Source organism: Nasonia vitripennis (assembly GCF_009193385.2).
Source record: "Nasonia vitripennis strain AsymCx chromosome 2 unlocalized genomic scaffold, Nvit_psr_1.1 chr2_random0004, whole genome shotgun sequence".
In the NCBI taxonomy this organism is placed as follows: domain Eukaryota; kingdom Metazoa; phylum Arthropoda; class Insecta; order Hymenoptera; family Pteromalidae; genus Nasonia; species Nasonia vitripennis.
The window spans coordinates 2,380,719-2,402,318 of NW_022279610.1; the positions used below are offsets into that span (position 1 = coordinate 2,380,719).

Genomic DNA, 21,600 nt, shown 5'->3' on the forward strand with positions numbered 1-21,600 from the left:
TATTTTGTCAATCTATTTGAATCGATTTGAAAATCACTATTTATTACTTAATAGTTTATCGATCCCAATACTAGTTTTATGAATAGCTCTAAATATAGTTTAATAGACTTTGTAAACCAAAACGAATACTATTCTTGCAATATCATTTAATCGTTATTTTATCGGTATATATAAATCTGTTCGAATTGTACTTTATTACGAATAATAAAAATAATAATCATTTATCTAATATGATTTGTTCGTGATTTTATCAATAAATTTAAATTAATTCATAAGGTGATTCGTTTATATAATATTTAATCGATCTCGATACTTTTTTATGGTTAGGTTCAATTATCCTTCAATCGATTAAAATAATCAAAAAAAGAATCCCTGCTAAAAATACGAGATTGATTTAATCGACGTTTTAAATTATCGACGTGAATCGGTCTTAATCGCTATCTAAATATCAAAATGCTTTTATGCGATGATTATTTTAATGCAGTTCAATTGGGATTCTTTCAATAAATATGAATCAACTTATTAGTCGATATTAAATGAGTTTAATTTTACAAATAATTTTGATAACATTTTAAGTGACGTTAATGGTCAAAGTTTTGTAATATCCCTTATGAAAAAAAAAACCTTTATATTTTGATTAGAATCGATTAAATTCATTGCGAAATTAGTCGATTTTAATCGACTCTATGTTTCTTAATATAACCGCTTGGTGTCGCTTCGAATGTTTATACTCGTAAGTGACAAGATTTCTTCTTCGTTACTATATAAGAAAGGTCAAACGCTGTAGAAGACAGAATAGATTTATTAACTACAATCGATTTGAATTGAAACTTTATTAAAATCGATTGACTTTATTAAACGACACATGATTAAAAAAAATTCATGTCAATTCAAATCGATTAACATCACGATATACACATGAGTAAAAACGATTGCATAGTTGAATACAGTACGATTGAATAATATCAAATGTATATTCTAGATATAAAGAATCATTAAAACCGTTTTTCTAGTGAACACAGATACATTGGTTCCGATTTAAATAAGCATTCAATCGATTAAGCGAATATCCTAATACTTATGTATTCTAACCCGGTTTAATCGATATTATTTTATCGTTTTAAATCGATTTTAATGCCATCAATATATTACACACGCAGTAGCCTGAATATAAAACGCAGGATTAAGATATAGACTCGGAATCGATTCATTTTTTGTCTATCGATTTCAATCGCATATTTTTAGCAGGGATAATGTACTATTATATAATGTTTCAGCATTTCAATACATACTGCAATAAAATAATAAGGAAATATTTATTACAAATCCATTGATCCAGGATTTCATGGGGGTCTCTTCTTTGAAACAACAAATGTATTAATACGTAAAAAAGTATCACAAAAAGTAAAAAATTGTCTGTAAGCGTAATATTATATAAGAAAATGGTGACTTTTTTATTATAATTTATTACAATTTATTACATTTTTTTCCACTAGGGGGATTATAAAAAATATAATGGAGATATTTTGTTACAATACAAAAATTTCAATACAAATTGTAAAATGACAGATAATTTATATCATTGATTTAAAATAATCATGATAATCAATACATGTAGAAAATAATTGAAATCAATATTTAAATCCGATGATAAAAAGTATATGAAATATATATTCGTAAATTTTACTATTGTTATTATTTGATGTGCTAAAAGTTTTTATGAAATTTAATTTTCTATGATTCAAAAAAAAAAATATATATATATATATATATATATAAACTTTCGAAATAACATGATATTTATCAAAACACCTTTGTTATTTTTTTGTTTAGTATAATTAAATAATATGATCAAAGACCAGGTGCCAGGATGACTCCCTGATCGACGGGACATCTTCTATACGAGGAAGAGCATCGTATATAAATCAAATGTGCCGAAAAAAAACCGTATCTTCCGTAGATGATGTCCAGGTGCCAGGATGACTTCTTGATCGACGTGACATCATCTACGAGAAAGCCCGATGAGCACACTTTGAAAAAAAGCATTCATGAAGAATTTCCGCATTAAATAAAGACTTATGGTATTAAACAAGTATTTATTAAGTAATCTTTATAAACAGATTTCTGAAATGTAAAATGTTATCAACTGAAAGTAAAGTATTTCATAGTTGTGTGAAAAGTATTCGTTCATAAAGTATTCTTTATGAACAAAATTATAAAATATACAAAATGGTATTAATCAGAAGCAAAGTATTTCGTAGTAGTAAAAGTATTCATAAAATATTCTTTATGAATGAACATTTATATCATGAATATCAAGAACTAGTGGACTTTCTACAAACTCAACACTCGGTCTCAAAAAACGCCACTTTACTTTTATTACTGAATAATTATATATTTTTCTTTGCAATCATTCATTGGTTGTAATTTATTTATTTATCATTAATTAGCCTATCAGTAAATGTAATTAATATATTAGATCTGAAATCCGGTGTATAAGAATTCGATTTAGGTAAGTGCACTCAACTGCCGTGCCGAAGTTCAAGGTTTGATTCCCATCATCGTCAAAAACTTTTAATTTCTTAATTATATTTCTTCTAATATATGAAAAACATTAATAACAATAATAACAATAATAATACCTATACAAGGCGTGTGTGACATTTTAACGAAAATTAAATTCTTTAAAAGTAAGAATTATTTATGATTACTTTATGAATTCTTTATGATTTCTTTAATGGGAACAACTAATCCATGCTAAATACTGAGGAATACTTAGTGATTACTGTATGACTTCTGTTTTGGTACCAGAGCATCTGCTGCGAAATTTCATTTATAACATAATAATTCTCTATGAATGCTTCTGAAGCGGACATTCGTTAAAACCTGAAGCTATTATTAAGTATTTTATGAAAATACTTATTGAAAAAAAAGCATTCACTAAGAATTCATTACAATTTTTCTAAAATTTCCTAATGCTGATTAGGAAAGCACCGTATACAAATCAAATGTGCCGAAAAACCGCATCTTCCGTAGACGATGTCCAGGTGCAAGGGTGACTATCTGATCCAAGGGACATCGTCTACGAGGAAGAGCACTGTATATAAATCAAATGTGCCGAAAAAAACGTATGTACATCATATCGCTGGAATATTCCTTATCATGATTATCCTCAGCATCATCTGATCTAGACCACACCGTAGAATTTTTATTTACCATTTTTTACATCTAAACTTGTACTATTAGTGTACAAAAAAATATTTTTTTCCCTGTGTTAAATAAGCGATATGTATGTATGTTTGTACGTACGTACGCTACTTTGCTAATGTCTATTGTTAATGTATGCAAAAACTAATTATTCAAAAATTACATTTCTGAAATAAATCCATGTGTTCATATACAAAAATTACAGTAAATGTTGAAAAAATAATTTATGCAGAATATTTTCACGAAATGTAGGGATGTTTATAAAACGCATTGTTTTCCAAAATAAAGAATTTTAATATTATGCAGAAGATATCTACGTGAGTGAATATTTTTCCCTGAATCTGTGTATTATTTATAAATCAGATGGACTTCTCTAATAAAGGCGGCGATGACTATAGTAGTGGGATACAATGTTTCTAGTTTGCCGCAGTATCAGGACAGACACTTGGATCCAGTACTGGGGTAACTATTAAGAGTTTCCAGGTGGAAGTGAAAAGAAATACTGACAAGTAATTTAAAGTAATGACAAATAATGGTACATATCAACAAACAGAACCCTACTGAAAAAAAATCACGTAAGATTTTCGACCAATTTCTCACGTAGTTATCACGCGATAATCGCGTGACTATCTCGTGATTTATAATAAAATTCAGGAATATTATTAAAAATGTTGAAACAATATTTATAAATTAAGAAAATCGATAATTAACAATAAATAAAGACCTAATTAAAAAAGAAAAAAATTTCTCTGAGCGAGATCTGAACCCAGAACCTTGGCGTGGAAATCCATTGCTCTACCATTTGAGCTATTTGCTTTCTTTGGCGGTTAAATGATAAAAACTATTCACGTTTATATATAGTATAGTATTTAAATAATTTATCACTAAGCTTTGAATTTTTAGTCAATGATGGACATTAAGTAACAATTTTCTCCTACAATGACTTTCTGTATTTTGATGTTCGCTACCTCTGTAATTTTTTTTGGAATGCTCCAAGCAATTCATAAGCTTTGCCACAGGCTTTAAATATGAATTTTAATAATTTTATCGCAAATTTATGGATATCTTCATTTTTAGCCAAAGATACAGGGTCTCTGCCATTCTGGGACCCATACAGGAACTTTTGCACTATAAGAAGGTATCTCCATGAATTTTTTGGTGGTCGTAGTCCGGATCGAACTCTTACTTTCACCAATATTAAGGTTTAAATGACTTTATATATATATACATATATATATATATATATATATATATATATATATATATATATATATATATATATATATATATATATATATATATATATATATATATATATATATATATATATATATATATATATATATATATATATATTGTAACCGGGGTTTTCGTGCTACCCCAGTTATGTGCAATCTCTCGCCCGGGGCTTGGAAAATAACCCGGTGGCGCCAGGCGCTCCTCGTGAACGCCAGAGTCTCGCGACTCTTTGTTTCCCGGCGCGGGGGTTTTTCGCACGTAGTTTGCTCGGCTAGCTGCAGCCCCGAAAAACGGTAAGGAGAGAGGGCTGTTCGGGATAATAGAGACACGTGGTTTATCAGACGAAACTGTATATTCTTAATAAATTCTTACAACTTATAATCGGCTCGTAGAAATTACTAAAATAACCCGTGAACAAAGACAACTCCGCGAAGCAAATACCCATACACGAAAGATATCCCGCGTGACTCGCGCGCGTCTCAAGGCTCAAGAAGCAACCATATCACACACACTCGCTTGCATTTTTCGTCTCTCACTCACTCACACAATTACATCGCACGCGAATTCCGCAAACACCGAACGACTTATCCTAGAATTGCCCAACCACCTTACGCCTCGTGTGCCAAGTGTTGGCGCCAAGTATTAACCTACGTTTTCACAAAATAACTTTACACTTCTATCATAAAAATCCTTAATTCTACACTTCGCTTATTACTCGAGGCAACACAATACTTCGACGGAACACAATACAAAGAGATAAAGAGATAAAGACAGCGATCCGGAAGTAACTAACGCGTACGCGAGATAACCTTTTCGTTCGCGAAACCAAACGTGGAACTGCCGTTCACCTGCGAGACGGATATGACCGGAGACAACGGAAAACGATTCACTGACCTTAAATCCTTCTAGATGGAACACCGAGTGAAGTTGAAGTTGAGGCGCGTCCGTTCGGGAGCAATCGGGGCAGGCGAGTGCCGGCTCGAGCACTCGTGGCCGCTACTCTGCTCTCCCTAGCCGCCGTACCGCGCGCGCGCTGATTGGTCAACGCGTTGCGGCTCGACGGCCCGCTCGCTCGTAACACTATCGGTTCACGCGCCGTTGCCGAGTCGCGCGGTCGCGTGTACGTGCAGATAGCCCCGCGGACACGATGTCGAAGTAGATAGCCGCGAAATTCGAATTCTCGTAGCACACAGACAGCATCTCACCCACAGATAACCAAGATAACTCTTGACTGCGGAACCCGTAGTGACTCCCAATGCCTCGTCGTCAGGGCCCTTGACTCGGGCGGCATCTGTCACTACGAGCGCAAGACGCTGTAGTTTTTGTTCCTGGCGTTCGTGCGGGAGAGCTGCAATCACGCTGGTCCTGCTGCATCAGACGCTCACATAGTTAGACCCCACGAAGGGTTACTCCACCTGCATTGGCTGTCTTACGGTGCGCGGGGCCGACTTGAACGCTCTGTCGAGGTTAAAGGTCGCTGCTGCTGCGCCAACGTTGCTCGTCGTCTCCTCGCATCTCTCACTTACGAGTCGGCGACGTGCGTTGTCCTTTTCGTCCGTCGCAGCCACTGCTATATATATATTGTCACAGACGCACACGTCTGCAACGCGAGCAGCGAAGACGAGTCAACGATAAGAGTCCGCCGAGCTGTACTACGATGCATAGCGTCCGAATGCATCGTAGACGTTAGCTCAGTGGTTAGAGCACAGGCCTCTGGCTCTCGGGTCCGCGAGTTCGAGTCCCGTCGTCTACTTTTTCGCTTTCGACTCTGTCTCCTCTCCGTTTGTAACAATATATATATAGTAACACGGCAAAATTTCGTCGTGTAACAACGACGTTCGACGCGGTCGGGGTAGAGTGTCTCAAGGCTACCTGTGTGAATGAGAGAGTGAACGTGTCTAACAAGTGCGGCGTTTATTTTTTCAGTAAACGACGAGAGAGGAGCAGTGGCTGCGACGGACGAAAAGGACAACGCACGTCGCCGATTCGTAAGTGAGAGATGCGAGGAGACGACGAGCAACGTTGACTGACAACAACAAGCCGACTCGCTTGTTTCTTCCACTTCAGTTAAGGCATCGTATGCGTGAGAGGAGGGAGTGGGATTGTATGCGTTTTTAGGACGAGAAACGACGATAGGGTAGAGTGGTGGCTCGCTAGGGTGGCTTAGCAAAGCTCTGTAAACTCCGCGATTAACTTGCTCAAATCGGAATAAAAAAAAATACTAATAATTGCGGAATCGTTAGCAACGTTTGCAATTGTAACTTAAAGAAAATTGCGGATGCCTTTATTTTATTGTAAAAAATCAAAAACTTGACGCAAATAATGGCGTTACTGTCAAATTCTCGATTATTATTGAGTAATTAATTATTTTATTACTTGAGAGAATTGTTAATACACTTAAAATCTGCTTTTGTGACATGGAATTCACACATATTTTTTTAAATAACCCAAATACCCAAATATAATTAGTTGACTATTGGTTGCTTCATCTGTCAGTGTGCTTTTTTTCTAATTATTTTATAGTACTATCGCAGTGTGACACACACAAAATATCTGAGGCGTGGTCAGACGCCTATTCACGGTTTAGCCAAAACAAGGTCGTCAATTTTGAGTCTTCAGGTAGGGCTGCACGGGGCATATCCCCACTCCCGTATATAATCCCGATGCATCATCCGTTCCTTCTGCACCATTGCTCCTAGTATGGTCCCATTTATCCTATCTTCCAGTAGAGTATAGCGAGGAGCGCTCCAGTCCTAGAGTATTTTCGGTGCTCGTTCGATGTCCGCACTTCTACTCGTAATTCGGTCGCTACGTACGTTCACAATTGTAGGTTAGATTAACCTCGAGAGAATATATCTCGGTGGGCCGCTCATTGGTGTTATAGTGTCACGATTTCTGCTCCCTAATCAAATCACGTTTCAACTGTTAGAAATGATTTTAAGGATGGTAATTTTGCTTATTCCGTGTATTTTTCCGCTAATTTATCTGATTTGGTTATTCATGACGCGTTTTATAATGTCACGTACACGGATTCAGAAGTCATTCTTTCTGGCGATTATTTACCTGATTTACCGATTACGTTACAAAACGCGCTTTCCAAACGTTCTATGGTTGAGATTAATCTCTCTAGCAATTTGTCTTAAGCTTATCGCGTAATGTCAGAGCAACCGTGCGTCCGCCTTCTTCGTTATCAAATTCAAACGCTTATAATAGTCACAAAACGCACTGTTTAGCCTAAAAATACTTTGAAGAAGGGTCTAACCGGAACTGAGATCGATTTTGCTACATTTTGAAAATATTGATGAAATTGACGGCAAACAAGAGTGAACTGGCACGAACGAAATTTTTTCACATAAAGCAAACAGTTTTATTGGTTTCCAGTTGTTTACAATAAATAGGTACCGTAATTATTGAATTCTTCAATCGAATGATTAAATATAAAAATTATCCGATTTTGTTATTTTACAAAATTAATAAAACCCTTATACAAAACAAACTTATTACGACTATTAAAATCAATTCCCTGTGTATAACTTATTTCGTTTGTCTAAAGTCAACTTTACGATAATCATAATCATTTTTGTGTCAAAAGCACTAACCAATTTCCTTCTATTAATGCAGACAAATTTCTTACATTAATGTTTTTTAAATATATCATTATAAAGTTGTGATAGTTTTGGAATAGCAATTCAATCGAGAACATTTAACGAAGATTTATCAGAACGAAGTGTCAACTAAAAACCACGATGGTAACTTACCGTTCATAGACATAGATTTTAATATATGTTTTTTGTTTACTGCGCAAAAAAAACTTGATCATCGCTATAACGGTCACATTGTTGCAACCCACACGTAGGCTCTCTCGCACAAGCCCGTGGCAACCCGCAACCCGCCTGACATCGCTGCATACACCGCAGCGCGACCGCGGCGAACTAAAAAAATTTTTTTTTTTAGTTGGTCACTTTTTAATAATGGGTAATGATTATTTTGCTTAAAAAATGGCTAAATGTCAGTTTTGGCGATGATCCCTGATGAGGAACTCGATTTAGAGGGCGCTGCCGAAGTCCGATCCCCAAAACGAGAAATTTCGAACTTTGTCGACTAAGTGCTCGGCTTACACACCAATTATCCCTTTTTTTAGATGGATTATTGTTACTGGTAGTATAACAAATAATTACAGCAAGTTTGGTTAAAATCGAAGGTGAGGAACCTTATCTAGAGGGCGCTCGAAGAGGTGAAAATCGCGGATTTCGAACTTTGTCGACTAAGTGCTCGGCTTACACACCTATTATCCCTCTTTTTAGACGGATGATGGGCTCTTCCGCAATGTCGTCTGCTGATCCGCACTATAGCTAGTGTCTATAATCTTAAAGCCGCTTTGCATTTATCGGTGTTGCGAGTCAGTGTTTATTTCTTTGTATTTGACTTTTGCATGTGTTTTCGATGCCTGCCCCCGACCAGCAGCTGGCAAATGTCGGGGCAAGCATAGAATCTCTGCAGAAAAGTAAGTAGCAGAAAGAGAGAGAGAGAGAGAGAGAGAGAGAGAGAGAGAGAGAGAGAGAGAGAGAAAGAGAGAGAGAAGTTTCGCGAGTGTCCGAAAGAGGGCGCTCGCGAGAGAGGTTCGTCCAAAAGAGCAGTCGGCTTAAACGTGATTGCATTGTTTTTGATAATTGGAGTTAATTAGTAGACGTACTTTCGACCGGGTATAAAGAAAAATAGTATACGCCACATGGGCAGAAAGTTGGAAGCGGATTCGTCTCGGGCATCGTGTCGCGCAGTGCAGGAATTCCAGCCTTTCTGCCCTTGTAGCGTAATATACTATTAATAAAAAGTCTCCTATAAGAGTGTCTCTAATTCTCCTAACTGTCGCATCTAAAAAAAGTTGCATCAGTCCCACTTAATATGCCATAAAAACGCGAAAATCCATTTTTTTGAGACGAAATCTCCAAAAATTGCTATTACAAGGCCTTCTTAGAAAGAAAGCAAAATATGGTGTGCACCAAGAGCTTAGCGAGCTTTTTGACCTTATGTGGTTACAGTACAATTTAGGCGAGTTAGTCCCTAAGCCGAAGACAAGGGGGTTTACGAGCCGTAGACGGAAAAAGCCCACTTTAAACTCTTGGTACGCGATGTACTATTCTGATTATTATAATATATTTTTACATTATTGTGATTTAGACACAAAAAGTAGACAAAAATTTTCTAAAAAATCCACTGATTCTTTTCCTAGAGGGAGACAATACGTACAAAAAGCAACGTTTTATTATATAAATTAAATTAAATTTTTTCACAGGGGCGATTTCGACAGATTCTTTTCAACAGATCCTACAGATGATACAATTGTGATGACGCCAGCTACACAGATTTTCGAAGTTTTAAATGAATTTCTAGTAGTATATAAAAAAGATAGAGATCGTAGAAGAATGGAAAATATGTATAGGTAAAATTGATTCCACAAAACATAATAATTATTTTTATATATCTTCAATCTACAGATTTCGTGTAGTATATAAACAAAACTGTTTTTGACCCTCCACCAGATCCACTAGGAGGTCAAGGTCAAGATTGTTTACTCTCTATGGTGCCATTTGCACTTTTGAGAGAGCGCCCATTCTCCCTCTTTCTGTCCAAAGTGCCTCTGATTTTTTAAAACACTGTGGTGAGAGCCTGCAACTCCCTTTCTTCCTAGCCAAAGTGTCTCTGATTTTAAAGAGGCACTTTGGTGAGCGATGAAGTAACTTACTTCTCAAGGTGTTTTTGAGGTTACACATTTTGGAATTTGTACAATCCAAACATCTCTTTACTTCATTTCACATTACATTTTTCAATATTATGTTACAGCTTATCAACAAATTCTTCGACAAACTGATCATTTTTTCTTAAGTCTGATGAGAAATTTTTGAGAAATCCCTACATACCTATACCATTAATCATATAATACAGAAACATGATACAATATTTGCTACAAGCATAAGAAAAACTGCTTTGTAATAGAATATTATTTTATCTTAGCTTCTTACAATTTCTCCGAATGCTGTTTACGTGATAAGGGATGTATGGTTGTGTAACAAAACTATCGAAATACAATCTAATACCATTTTCCAACCAACATATATCGACACCCAGTGCATACTACGTCTCTTATGACTTTGCGTATTAAGCACAAAGCCACGTGGTTTTATCCACGTCGATCTGACGAATAAACTCCTACTGCATGAGCTCGCATCATTGCGTAACCTATTGTTAGTATAAGCAGCGCGGTATTTCAATTTTGGTGAGACCGATACACCAATTGCCGTGCAGACAGAAATTTGGGGGGGGGGGGGACTGTGGTAAAATGATGACTAGTATTTTCGAGGTAAACATGTACTACTACTACTGGACAAGACCATGTAAAATTCATTTGTATCATTGCTGTTGTTGTTGTTATCGGATGTTTGTAGATTTACAAGATCTTTGGCAGGCACCCAAGAATTGAATTATTCAGGTTACCCCTTCCAACAAAATACTCCTTCCTCTTTCCTTCGCCCCTACTACCTGGTGCAGATACTCGAGCGTGTACACGGATGGCTGCTTCGCCGTATCAGCCTTTACAATCCTCAATAATTCCAGAGAAATTACAACCTAATAAATTGTTCTTACAATTATACTTAAATTGAAAAACCAACAGAGCGTAGGTAAAAATTAATTCGATTTTATATAGACAGCTTTTTGTATACTGTGCATGGTTTTTGTTCAATGCCTACTCTTGTGCTTTGGTTAATGTTGTGTTTCTGCCAAAGGAGTTCACGCTTCGTAGAAATCTTTGCAGGTTAATGTTCCCTTTGTTCTCTAGTAATATTAGTACACGCGAAGAACACAGAGGTAATCCAACTGCATTAAACGGAGTCGGCATTGCACCAGCGGCTAACGTCCGCCGACGACTCTAGCATTAACGAGGGATAGCAGTGCGAGAATAAAGAATTGAGTAATCCTTCTTGTTGATGCGACAGCATCTTCGCGGCTGTTGCGATAAAGCCCAGTTGCCCCGTGACAATATGACTTATAATAAATAAGTAAATGGTTTAATTATTAATTATACGGCTTATAATCAATAATTAAATGGTTAAATTATCACTTATATGACTCATAATTAATAATTAAACGAGTTAATTATCAATTATACGACTTATAATCTACTTCTGCTATTATATTAAAGTGCTTAATGTACCTGTGTGCCGTGAAGCTATTCACATCTTTTCTCAATAACTTAATATCTAGGAGTTACCCTGACACCTGGACATCATCTATGAGGCGGATATAATTTTGGGCCTTAAAATTTTTTGGCCTTAACATTTTTATGTCTTAAAATTTTTAACCTTAATATTTTCAGGCTTTAAAATTTTTGGGCCTTAAATATTTTGGGTTATTTAAACAAAATTGATTTTCTATGTCGTATGATTACGGGATTAAAAAGGCTTTAATTAAGTTGAAATTTTGGGGAAATATCAATCGTTTGATCACCTCGGCTAGGTTCTTTTTGCAGCTTATAAAACAGTTTAGTTTAAAAGATATCTAGATTCAAATTCTTTGTCTCTCGCCCTGTATACCCTGTATAACAGAAATAGTACATTACGATACGATGGTTCTTTTTTACACGGCGCAGTTAGCACCCGTAACGCTAAGCGCCGTGTAAAACTGAACCATTTAAGTCATGAGTATTGTATAAAATTTTATAGCGCAGACTACTGAAGCCCGCAAGTCTCGCCTATTCGTAACTAAAGTAGCCCTTATTTGCACCGTGAGGTTAGCGCACGAGCGTAGCGAGTGTGATAGACACGGTGCAAAAAAGGACTACTTTAGTCACAGATAGGCATGACTTAACAGCGGATTTTAGCCACACTGTGCTATAAATTACTATTTCTGTTAAACCTTATAACTCGCTAACTGAAGTTCAGAATGTTTTAAGACAATTCATGATTTTATGAGGTTATAAGGATCCTATGGTATTTAAAATATTGAGGTTTAAATTTTTTCATGAAAATTATCTGATTTGATATTGTGACGGGTGCTCCTTATGTAAAATAATTAAGATTGAAAGTATTTTAAAAATCATTATTATACTGTATATTTAACAATATTTTATCTTATTAAACTATAAAATCATTTTAAATTCAATACCTTACCTTATATGTTAAAAATGTTACAGATATAATAGAAAATTCTAAAAAACTATTAGACGTCTCAAAAAATGCGAGGATAAAGTAAATTTGCGGGAAATAAACTCTTTATTCCTGCAAAGTGCGGGAAATAAATTCTTTATTCTCGCAAAATTTTGGAAAAATGTTAAAAAGTAGAAAAATTGTAAAAAAATTAAAAAATCTTGAATATTTTGAATATTTAAAAAGAATTTCATTAATTTATTCAATTTAGATTGTATTAGCAATGGATGAAAGGGTGTCACTTTTCAAAGCCAAAAGTGATCATAAAGTTTAGTAATGAATAAAGCGATTTTAATTTGTATAAAATATCAAAATGATTGTTGTTTTGTTATATTATATATGAAATAAGTATAATAGAATAAATAGAAAATAATAACAAACGTATATTTTCATTACAATGCCGATAGCAGTAGATAAACGACGCGGATACGGGCGCCCCCCACCACGCCACCCTCAGCACACCTGTGCAGGTGAGAATAGGCCCCTCCCTCGTGGAATGTTCTAGAAGCTTTTGACGTCATCGCTAGGCCTGCCGCCCCCCTTTGCAGGTGAGAATCGATAAAGAAGGTCACTGCAGGATATCCGGGAGGCTCGTTGGGGCTCAGAGCGGTAAACTCCGGTGCTGCCCGGTGAGCGGTAGCTGACAGTCGCTGCAGTATCGGGTTTCCCAGCATTGTTTTTTCGCAGGTTCGTATATCCAGCGTAGTATGTAGCCGCGGATATTTTGTCAAGTGGTGTATTATTGTCACTTTTCTAAATAGAGGGGGACCCATTAACGAGTTACATAAAAGCCAGCGGACTGACAGAAAATGAGCAGTTCGACTTTTGAGTAAATACCTTACACATCGTACTATATCAAGCTTACTTTAAGTTGAAGTATACGAACTATGGATTTTGAAGAATTAAATAAAGTTGGTCAACACGCGTATCTGCCAACGAAAAAAATGTCTGAATTAGAAGTAGAAAAAAAGTTTAAAATAACTAAAATAAAACAGTTGAAAACAAAATTTGGGAATAAAATTTACGTTGAATTAGATGATTGTTTCGGTATTTTTGTACCATCTAGAGTTTCAAAATATTTAACAGATAATCAAGATTATTTAAACAAGTTCTTAGCTCAGTCTCAAGAAGGAAAAATTTATTTACTCGGCGGTGATACAAATAAAGTACAATTCGGAAATTTTTAAAATAATCGTAAGAGCTATACTAGTATATACTCATATGTCATCTCTAACGCGAAGAGAGATGAAACAGCGTGGCGTGTCGAATTAAAAAAGAGGAACGCACAACGCTGCACTGCATATTGTTTATGAAAGCTTATCCTTTACCGTACACTACCATAATACTGTCTACGTGAGCCTTCGAGTATATAAAGCCTAAGGATCATCAGAGAGACCATAGTTCCAGCTCATCCACTCAAGCTAAGACATCTTGTCAGTTCTTCTGTTAGCTGCATTCTCTCTCATCGTATCCGAGTTTCTACTTTTTCATCGTATTTAACAGTAAGTACCAAAAAATTGTTTTATTTTTAATATTTTTGAATCTGTCTTATAGTAAACAAAAAATCATGCCGATATTTGCGTAGCTTGTTTGCTTTAACGAAATGATACTCTGAAAAAAATTTATTTATTTATTTATTTAACAAACCACTTACAATGCCTAGAAAGGCATCCTATAGAGGTAAATAAAATTACCTTTACATAGGAAATGGTATAAAGAAAAGCTTAAAAACTAACCTAAAACTAAACAAGAAAGAAAAGTAGAAAAGCAAAACAAGTATGTACTTTGCATACTCGTTGTGCTCCCCACCTTTCCAGCACTTTCATACTGTTGTTGTAAAAATTGTTACTCATGATTGTGTTTATTTGTCTTTTCTAGCTACTAATATTCATTGCAAAAAATACACGCAATTAAAATAAGTTTTGAATTTGAATACCCAAATAACGATGATAAAACTTTTTAATGTTTAACAAAATATTTATTAATAATACATTTTTATATAGTTTATACTATAATTATCAAAGTACTTATTTACATAAAATGTCTATTTGAGATCTCTTACATTGCGTTGGTTAATTGTAAAATACTAGTACTTAAAATTTACCATAATATATTGAATTCATTTTCTTTAATATATTCTTTGAGTTTTGTTTTAACTTTTAGCTTACTACCACATAATTCTTTCAGATCACTTGTTAAGTTGTTAAAAATTTTAATTGCTACATAGTAATTATTCTTTGTAGCTAGTGTTTTAGATATTTTAGGTATTTGAATATTTTGTTTCTTGTTTTGCTCGTCGAGTTAATATATTTTTGTCTTAGATTTTTATGATGGTACAAGATTGATTGATAAAGGAATAATTGTTTTACGTTTAGCGGGTATTTTTCTTTTATAAATTTGCTTTTACAAATAATTTTCATGATTTTATTTTGTACTCCTTGAATTAGTTTAATGCAAGTACCATAAGCTCCGCCCCATGCAATTATTCCATAATTAATTATGCTATGAAAGAAAGCGTACTAAATAGTAAGTAGTGTTTTAGTGTCCATGATGTTCTTAATTTTAGCAAAAATAAAGATCAAATATTTGTTTTTTTTTTTATAATATAATCAACGTGTTTACCCCATTTCATATTAAAACCGAAGATTAATCCTAAATATTTATGGAATTCAACTCTTTTTAATGATTTGCTATCTAGCCTTATATCAACTGTTAATGGCACACTATCACAGTAATTTCCAAATGTCATGACAACTGTTTTCTCTACATTTAAAGACAATTTATTTACAGCTAGCCATTTCGCTACGGTTTTTAAATATTCATTCATCCTTTCCTCTGCCTTAGCCCACGTATCGTCACTCGAGATGACGATGGTGTCACCAGCGTAGGACAGGATAGAATCATTTGGCATATCTCTCAGTAGATCATTCACGTATATTATAAATAGTAATGGTCCTAGTATAGTTCCTCGAGGAACTCCAGTTGTTACGGTTTTATCTTCACTCATACAATTAGGAATTTTTACTCTTTGTTTCCTACTGTCGAGATAGCTGATAAACAAATCTAAAGTAGTCCTTCTTACACCATATCGTTCTAATTTTTTAAGCAGAATTTTGTGGTTTACTGTATAAAAAGCCTTGGATAGGTCTAAAAAAGCAGTTATCAGAGGTTTGCTTTTATCCAAATTGTTGTAAATTAAGTTTGTTATATAATTTAGACAATCTGTGGTGCCTTTATTACTAACAAAACCAAATTGTTTGTCTGATATTATATTATGTATTTCCATAAAATTGTAGAGCCTAATAAAAATTATTCTTTCAAGGATTTTCGCAATGTTTGAAATGAGGGATATCGGCCGGTAGTTAGACATCAGAGTCTTAACCCCAGCTTTATAAATAGGTATAACTTCAGCCCTCTTGAGGGCTGAAGGCCATACTGATTTCTCAATGCATAAGTTATAGATGTATTCCAATGGTGAAAGAATGTAATCTGCTATAGTTTGAAGGGTAGCTACACTTATATCATCCACTCCACCTGCTTTTTTTTTTTCATGGAGCATATTACTTCATGTATCTCTATCGCATTCGTAGGTCTGATGAACATTGATTGATTATTACTGATTGGAAGTTTTACCTCATTTTCGTCCTGTGCGACAATATGAGTACTTAATGTTACTCCTATTGTACAGAAATACTCATTGAAAGTGTTTGCTATTTCCGCCTTATTTTCAAGCTTTACGTTATTGTCATATATATATATATATATATATATATATATATATATATATTCAATTTGTTCCTTTTTTTGTACAGTTGATTTACCTAACTTAGCCTTAATTGTTTTCCACAGTTTCTTTGGATTATCACTGGTTCGCTCTATGGTTTCGCGATCGTATTTTATCTTAGCATCTTTGATGACTTTATTTAATATTTTTGAATAATTAATATAGTCCTGTTTCAAAATTTGACACGTTGGTTTGCTTTTCATTAAATTATACAAGTTTTCTTTTGTTTTGCAAGAGATTAATATCGCACTTGTTATCCAGTTTTTGAGTGGTACAGAATCTTTCTTTTTGTTTATGTTTGCTTTGTTTGTAATAGTAGCTTTATCAACACAGTGTTGTATTACTTCTATTAAAGATTTTATAGCACAATCTGGGTTATCTATGCTCAAGATAGAGTTCCAATCAATTATACTAGCCTCTCTCCTTAGTTTTTTGTTACAAATACGTTTCGAAACTGTATGGTCATTTAGCTGTGCAGTTTCTTGTTTAATATTTAATATTTAATATATCATCAGAGGGTAGTGATCATTGAAAGGATTTGTTAACTTATGAATCTATTAAAATATTATTTGACTTAACAAAGAAGTTATCTGTGCATGTACCCCCATCATTGTTGGTGGAGGGTCTAGTTATCGCTGTGAAACAAGGACTATATTTGAATTCCAAAAAATTATTTATATATTCCTGGCTAAATGTTTTTTCGCATATGTCTTTTGTACTAAAATTACCGTCCAGTATACCCACATTGAAATCACCCACTATACAATGGTTTTTTATCTTTCTCTGTGATAACATGAATTTTTTAATGCTATGGATAAATTCTGTTTTTGGTAAGTCATGTGATCTGTAGATCGTGGAGACTTTAAAGGCTTCACCAGTTATTAATTTTATATTTGTGCTTATTATTTTTAGTCTATTTTTTTATTTATCTCATCTATACTAGTACTTTCAAATATGTTATTCTTTATATAAAGCATTACCCCGTCAGATTTATTGATTACACTATTATTGTAATAACTCTTATAACCACCTAGGTGAAAGTACTCTGGATGTTTTAGCTTCCATGTCTCCGAGCACACTACACTCACTGGCTTCCTAGCTAGTCGCTCAATAAAAGTCTCAAATTTCTCAAAATTTGCATTTAGACTTCTTACATTTATACATAATATTAAGTTTTTAGTGTTATCATCATTAAAACTTTTATTGAGGATCCGTATGTTATTATATTCTAATTCACTATTACTTATTTCAATAAAGTCAATGTCTTCCATTATGCGCTTTGTTGTTCCTTTTGCTCACTATTCCTGAGTTTATGCTATGCAGACTTGTAGTCGATAATCCAGTTGATAGTGTTGTCGTCGTCTGGTAATGTTGTTGTTCTATTTTACCGAGGTATCTTGGAATGATAGGAATACACTGTAGTCAGTTGTTTCAATCATTTTCCTTATTTTAGATTTTAACCCTTCGCATTCGTGACTGTCAAATGCCAAGTGTTCTGTATTGTATTTTGTATTATAGTTGTTATTACTATGTAGACAGTTTGGGCATTTATAGTTATTTGTTTGACACTCATTTGATTGGTGGTTTCCAGAACATTTTAGGCATGTTACTTCATTCCGGCACTTTGTTCCTTTATGTCCGTATCTGCCACACTTAAAACAAGGTTTTACACTAATGTGATCAAAGACTCTGCAGCTTTGATGCCCTATGAAAAGTCTGTTATTGTTGTCTCTGATGTTCTTGTAGATTTCATCGGTTACCTCCAGGATGAGCGTTTGGAGGTTAGTTCTAGCATTTTTGAATTTGTATAGGACTCTATAGGACTCTTTTTCTTCATTTCGTTGAAATTTCTAGTATTGATATCAGATTCTAAGGCGTCGTTTCCTAGATTTTCAAAATTATTTATACCAACAACTCTTACTTTCGGATTCAGCATTTCTTCTTTCTGTACGTTGCATATGCTATTTAGCTTGTTTAGTGCTTTTATCGCTTTGTCAGCACTTTCTTCGTCTTTGCAGCTAATTATTAATTCCTCTTCATTTTTTTATTACTCTTTTTGTTTGAATTGTTTTGTCTTTAATTAAATAATGATTTACTCTATCCGTAATTTTTTCTAATTTGTCCTCTTTATTCATTTTTTTTTGACAATAATTTTTGGTACACGTTTTTGAACTCTTTTTTCATTAGCTGCTGTTATTTCAGCAAAACTTTTTGTTCTTAGCGTTGGAATGGTAGATTTCTCCGTATTAATCTTTTCTCTTAAGAGTTGCTTCTTCTCTTTCAATTCGCTGATTAGTTCTTTTAGTAATGCATTTTCCATTCTTAGTTTTTCATCCTCACTTTCAGATTCATTCCCATCTTTACTATCATTGAGTTCATTTAGTATTTGATTCTTAATTTCACTTATTGTAGTTTTCTTAAGTTGAGCTAATACGGCTTTCACTTCTTTGCTTAGCAGATCTTGAGTTACGTTTGAGGTTATGTTGACATCCTCGTGGTTTGGGCAGATAATAAACACATCACTTAGGGTTTTTATTTTATCTATTCTCTCAAAACAACTCGCGTTGTATATATTATCATAAAAAATACACATAACAATTCCACTTGTCTTTTTAGTATGACATGCGAACGATTTATTTCCTGGTCTTAACATATGGCCCGCACTCGTGGCCGCCATATTGGAATTATTGTACATAGATTTTATTATGTGCAATGCGCTATCCATATTTCATTTTAAAATCATAGAAAGATATCATAGAGAATCATAGATCTTTCTTAGCTGTCAGTTTTAGTAAATACTTTAAACTTAAGTAATACTTATAAATAATATTTTTATTGCAGGAATTAGAAAAATGAGCAGCAGCAGTGGCTATGGAAGTAACAGCAATACTAGCGAGGACAGCGGCGGCGCATCCAACGGAGAGTACATTTTTATACCTCTAAGAATTCGAGCACCTGCAGAATGGATTAACCCTACTCCTGCCGAACTGCGCTCTATTAATTTGGCTATAGACCAGTACGACGATGACATGTTTGAAATTTTCATGGTCATGAGATCCATACCGACGCGTATGATGAAAGTATTCAACATTTTTAGCTTTCAAAAAGTGTCAAGTTTAATATATTCAATAATGTAGTGCAACGTTTTGAAATGTTATATGTAGTGCAACGTTTGGAATGTTAAGTGTAGTGCCGTTTGTAGCAATATAACCGCTCTTAAAATATATTACAGTGGTTAAATAAAAATAAAAGAAAAAACAAATAACAATTTTTGTACACTCGCTGGTAGTGGATTCTCGTGGAATGTTTGTGAAATGAAGTAGCCTTATTGGTTATTTTCTTTTTTTGTTATGCAAAGCAGCAAAATATTACGCAACTTATTTTTTTCCATGGACAACTCTTAAACCTAGACTTCTTAGAAACTGTATGTTTTGACGTGTTAGCGCTTTGAGCACTCGTCGATGACTGGCTGCTCGACGGCATGGTAAGTTACTATTATAGCCTTTACCCAATTTAGTATTGTACACAATACCCATAATTGTTATGAATTCGCCACGAAAATTAACTAAATGACCGTCTTGATTGACGATATGGAGCTGCAAGTTATTTATAGTCTTGACAGTGACTGGTAGGTAAATAATTGGCGATGGTACTTCGATAATCTTGAGCCTGGTGAGACAGCTGGAAAGAATTCGTGTATGGTGTGTACCTCATGCTCATTTATGTATGCCCCAGATGTAATATTACACTCGACGCGTAAAGCGTTAACTTTGAGAATGGTTACTGGCAAGTCGGATTTGTAATCAGCATTTGGCGACAATACGCGACTCGTGAAACCCAACAATTTGCCGATAGAATCTTCTGGCTGGAAATTAATCGATCGATTACACTTGATCACGCAACGAAGGGTGTTTTTATTCGGCTTGAGTTTGAGGGCTATGCCTTTTGGTGTAAGCACCTCTTTCAGACTCTTTTCAATGTCTTCAATCTCGTAGCTGCCTGTAGGCAAAATTATCACTTCTCCTCCCACGTAAAACTTGTTATTACCTGTATCGATGTTTGGTATTGAATTGAATGTCAACAAGTCCGAGAACGTAATTTTTGTTAGGTGAAAGTTCAAGCGGTGGAAAATATTTAGCTTCCAATACAGCTGAAGTTCCAGACAGGCTCAGTGTTAGTGAATCTTCCATGACTACTCGAACTAAACTGACTGAAGCCGAAGCAGAACCAACACTTATATTGTAACGCTCCGTATAAGCTCCGCAAAAAACTATACAGAATAAAAACTAAAATTTATGGAATACATTTTTAGATTTTACGCGAGTATCGCTCTCCCCCATTTTCAACTAGGATAAGCCCGCGCTACAGCTGACAGCGCAACTTCAGCAGCGTCACGAGCCAGCGAGCGGCGGTAGCAGCAACACAGAAAGAAGAGGGAGAGCGTGCAACACACCATGTATATATGTATATAGAAGCGGCGAGCGCATAAATTATTTGTATGAATGGGTTTTGTACATAGGTGTGAATGTCTGTGTGAAAGTGTGAATGTGAAAGTATTTTCGGCGGCACGATCACTGCTCGCTCCGAGGCCTATGAAAGGACCCACACGGCCAGTATGAGCTCACTAGCAGAAGTGCAACTTAAGCGCCAGTGAAACTAAAGCGCCTAGTCCCTGCTCCTGAGCAACTTATGCCTTGAGCAGGTAAAAGACTTAGAATATTTTCAAATATTTCTACACTTATAATAATTTTGAGTCAGGCACGATATCGCATCACAAAGCGTATCAGTCCTAGACTTAGAAAAATTCTAATTATTGTCAAAATAATTTAGAAAAATTTCATTACATAATTTAAACTTGTAAAATTTCGAATAAGATCAGATAACGCCAATTTAAGCGTATCTGCATAAAATCTCTTCTTCTAACAATACGATTCAAATCAGATTACGCAACTTAAACGCGTATCTGTTTATTTTTGTTTGTAAAAATCAAAAGTGGATTTACCCATTTAATTTTTGTGATACTTAGAATATATGCAAGATATACGCAATATTCTATTATTTATTTATTTGAATATATTTATTTTCGTTATAAAGAACAAAAATCTCTTTATTGCGATAAACCTCCACTACCTGGTATCCCGGACCTGAACTATCATAATTGAGAATTAT

At 34.6% G+C, this 21,600-nt stretch overlaps 1 protein-coding gene across 19 annotated transcripts in view; it reads left to right on the top strand.

The window, feature by feature from the left end:
* LOC107981865 (ubiquitin-protein ligase E3B) overlaps positions 1 to 21,600 on the top strand; it is a 583,577-nt gene that overhangs the window by 92,142 nt on the left and 469,835 nt on the right. For 18 of the 19 annotated variants that reach the window (XM_032601499.1, XM_032601501.1, XM_032601502.1 and 15 more), the window contains one exon: positions 9,740 to 9,886. The exons of the other annotated variant lie outside the window; for it this stretch is intronic. In XM_032601499.1, coding sequence (XP_032457390.1) covers positions 9,792 to 9,886 — 95 coding nt within the window. In that variant the 5' untranslated portion in view covers positions 9,740 to 9,791. The remainder of the gene's footprint in view (positions 1 to 9,739; positions 9,887 to 21,600) is intronic. 19 annotated transcript variants of the gene reach the window in all.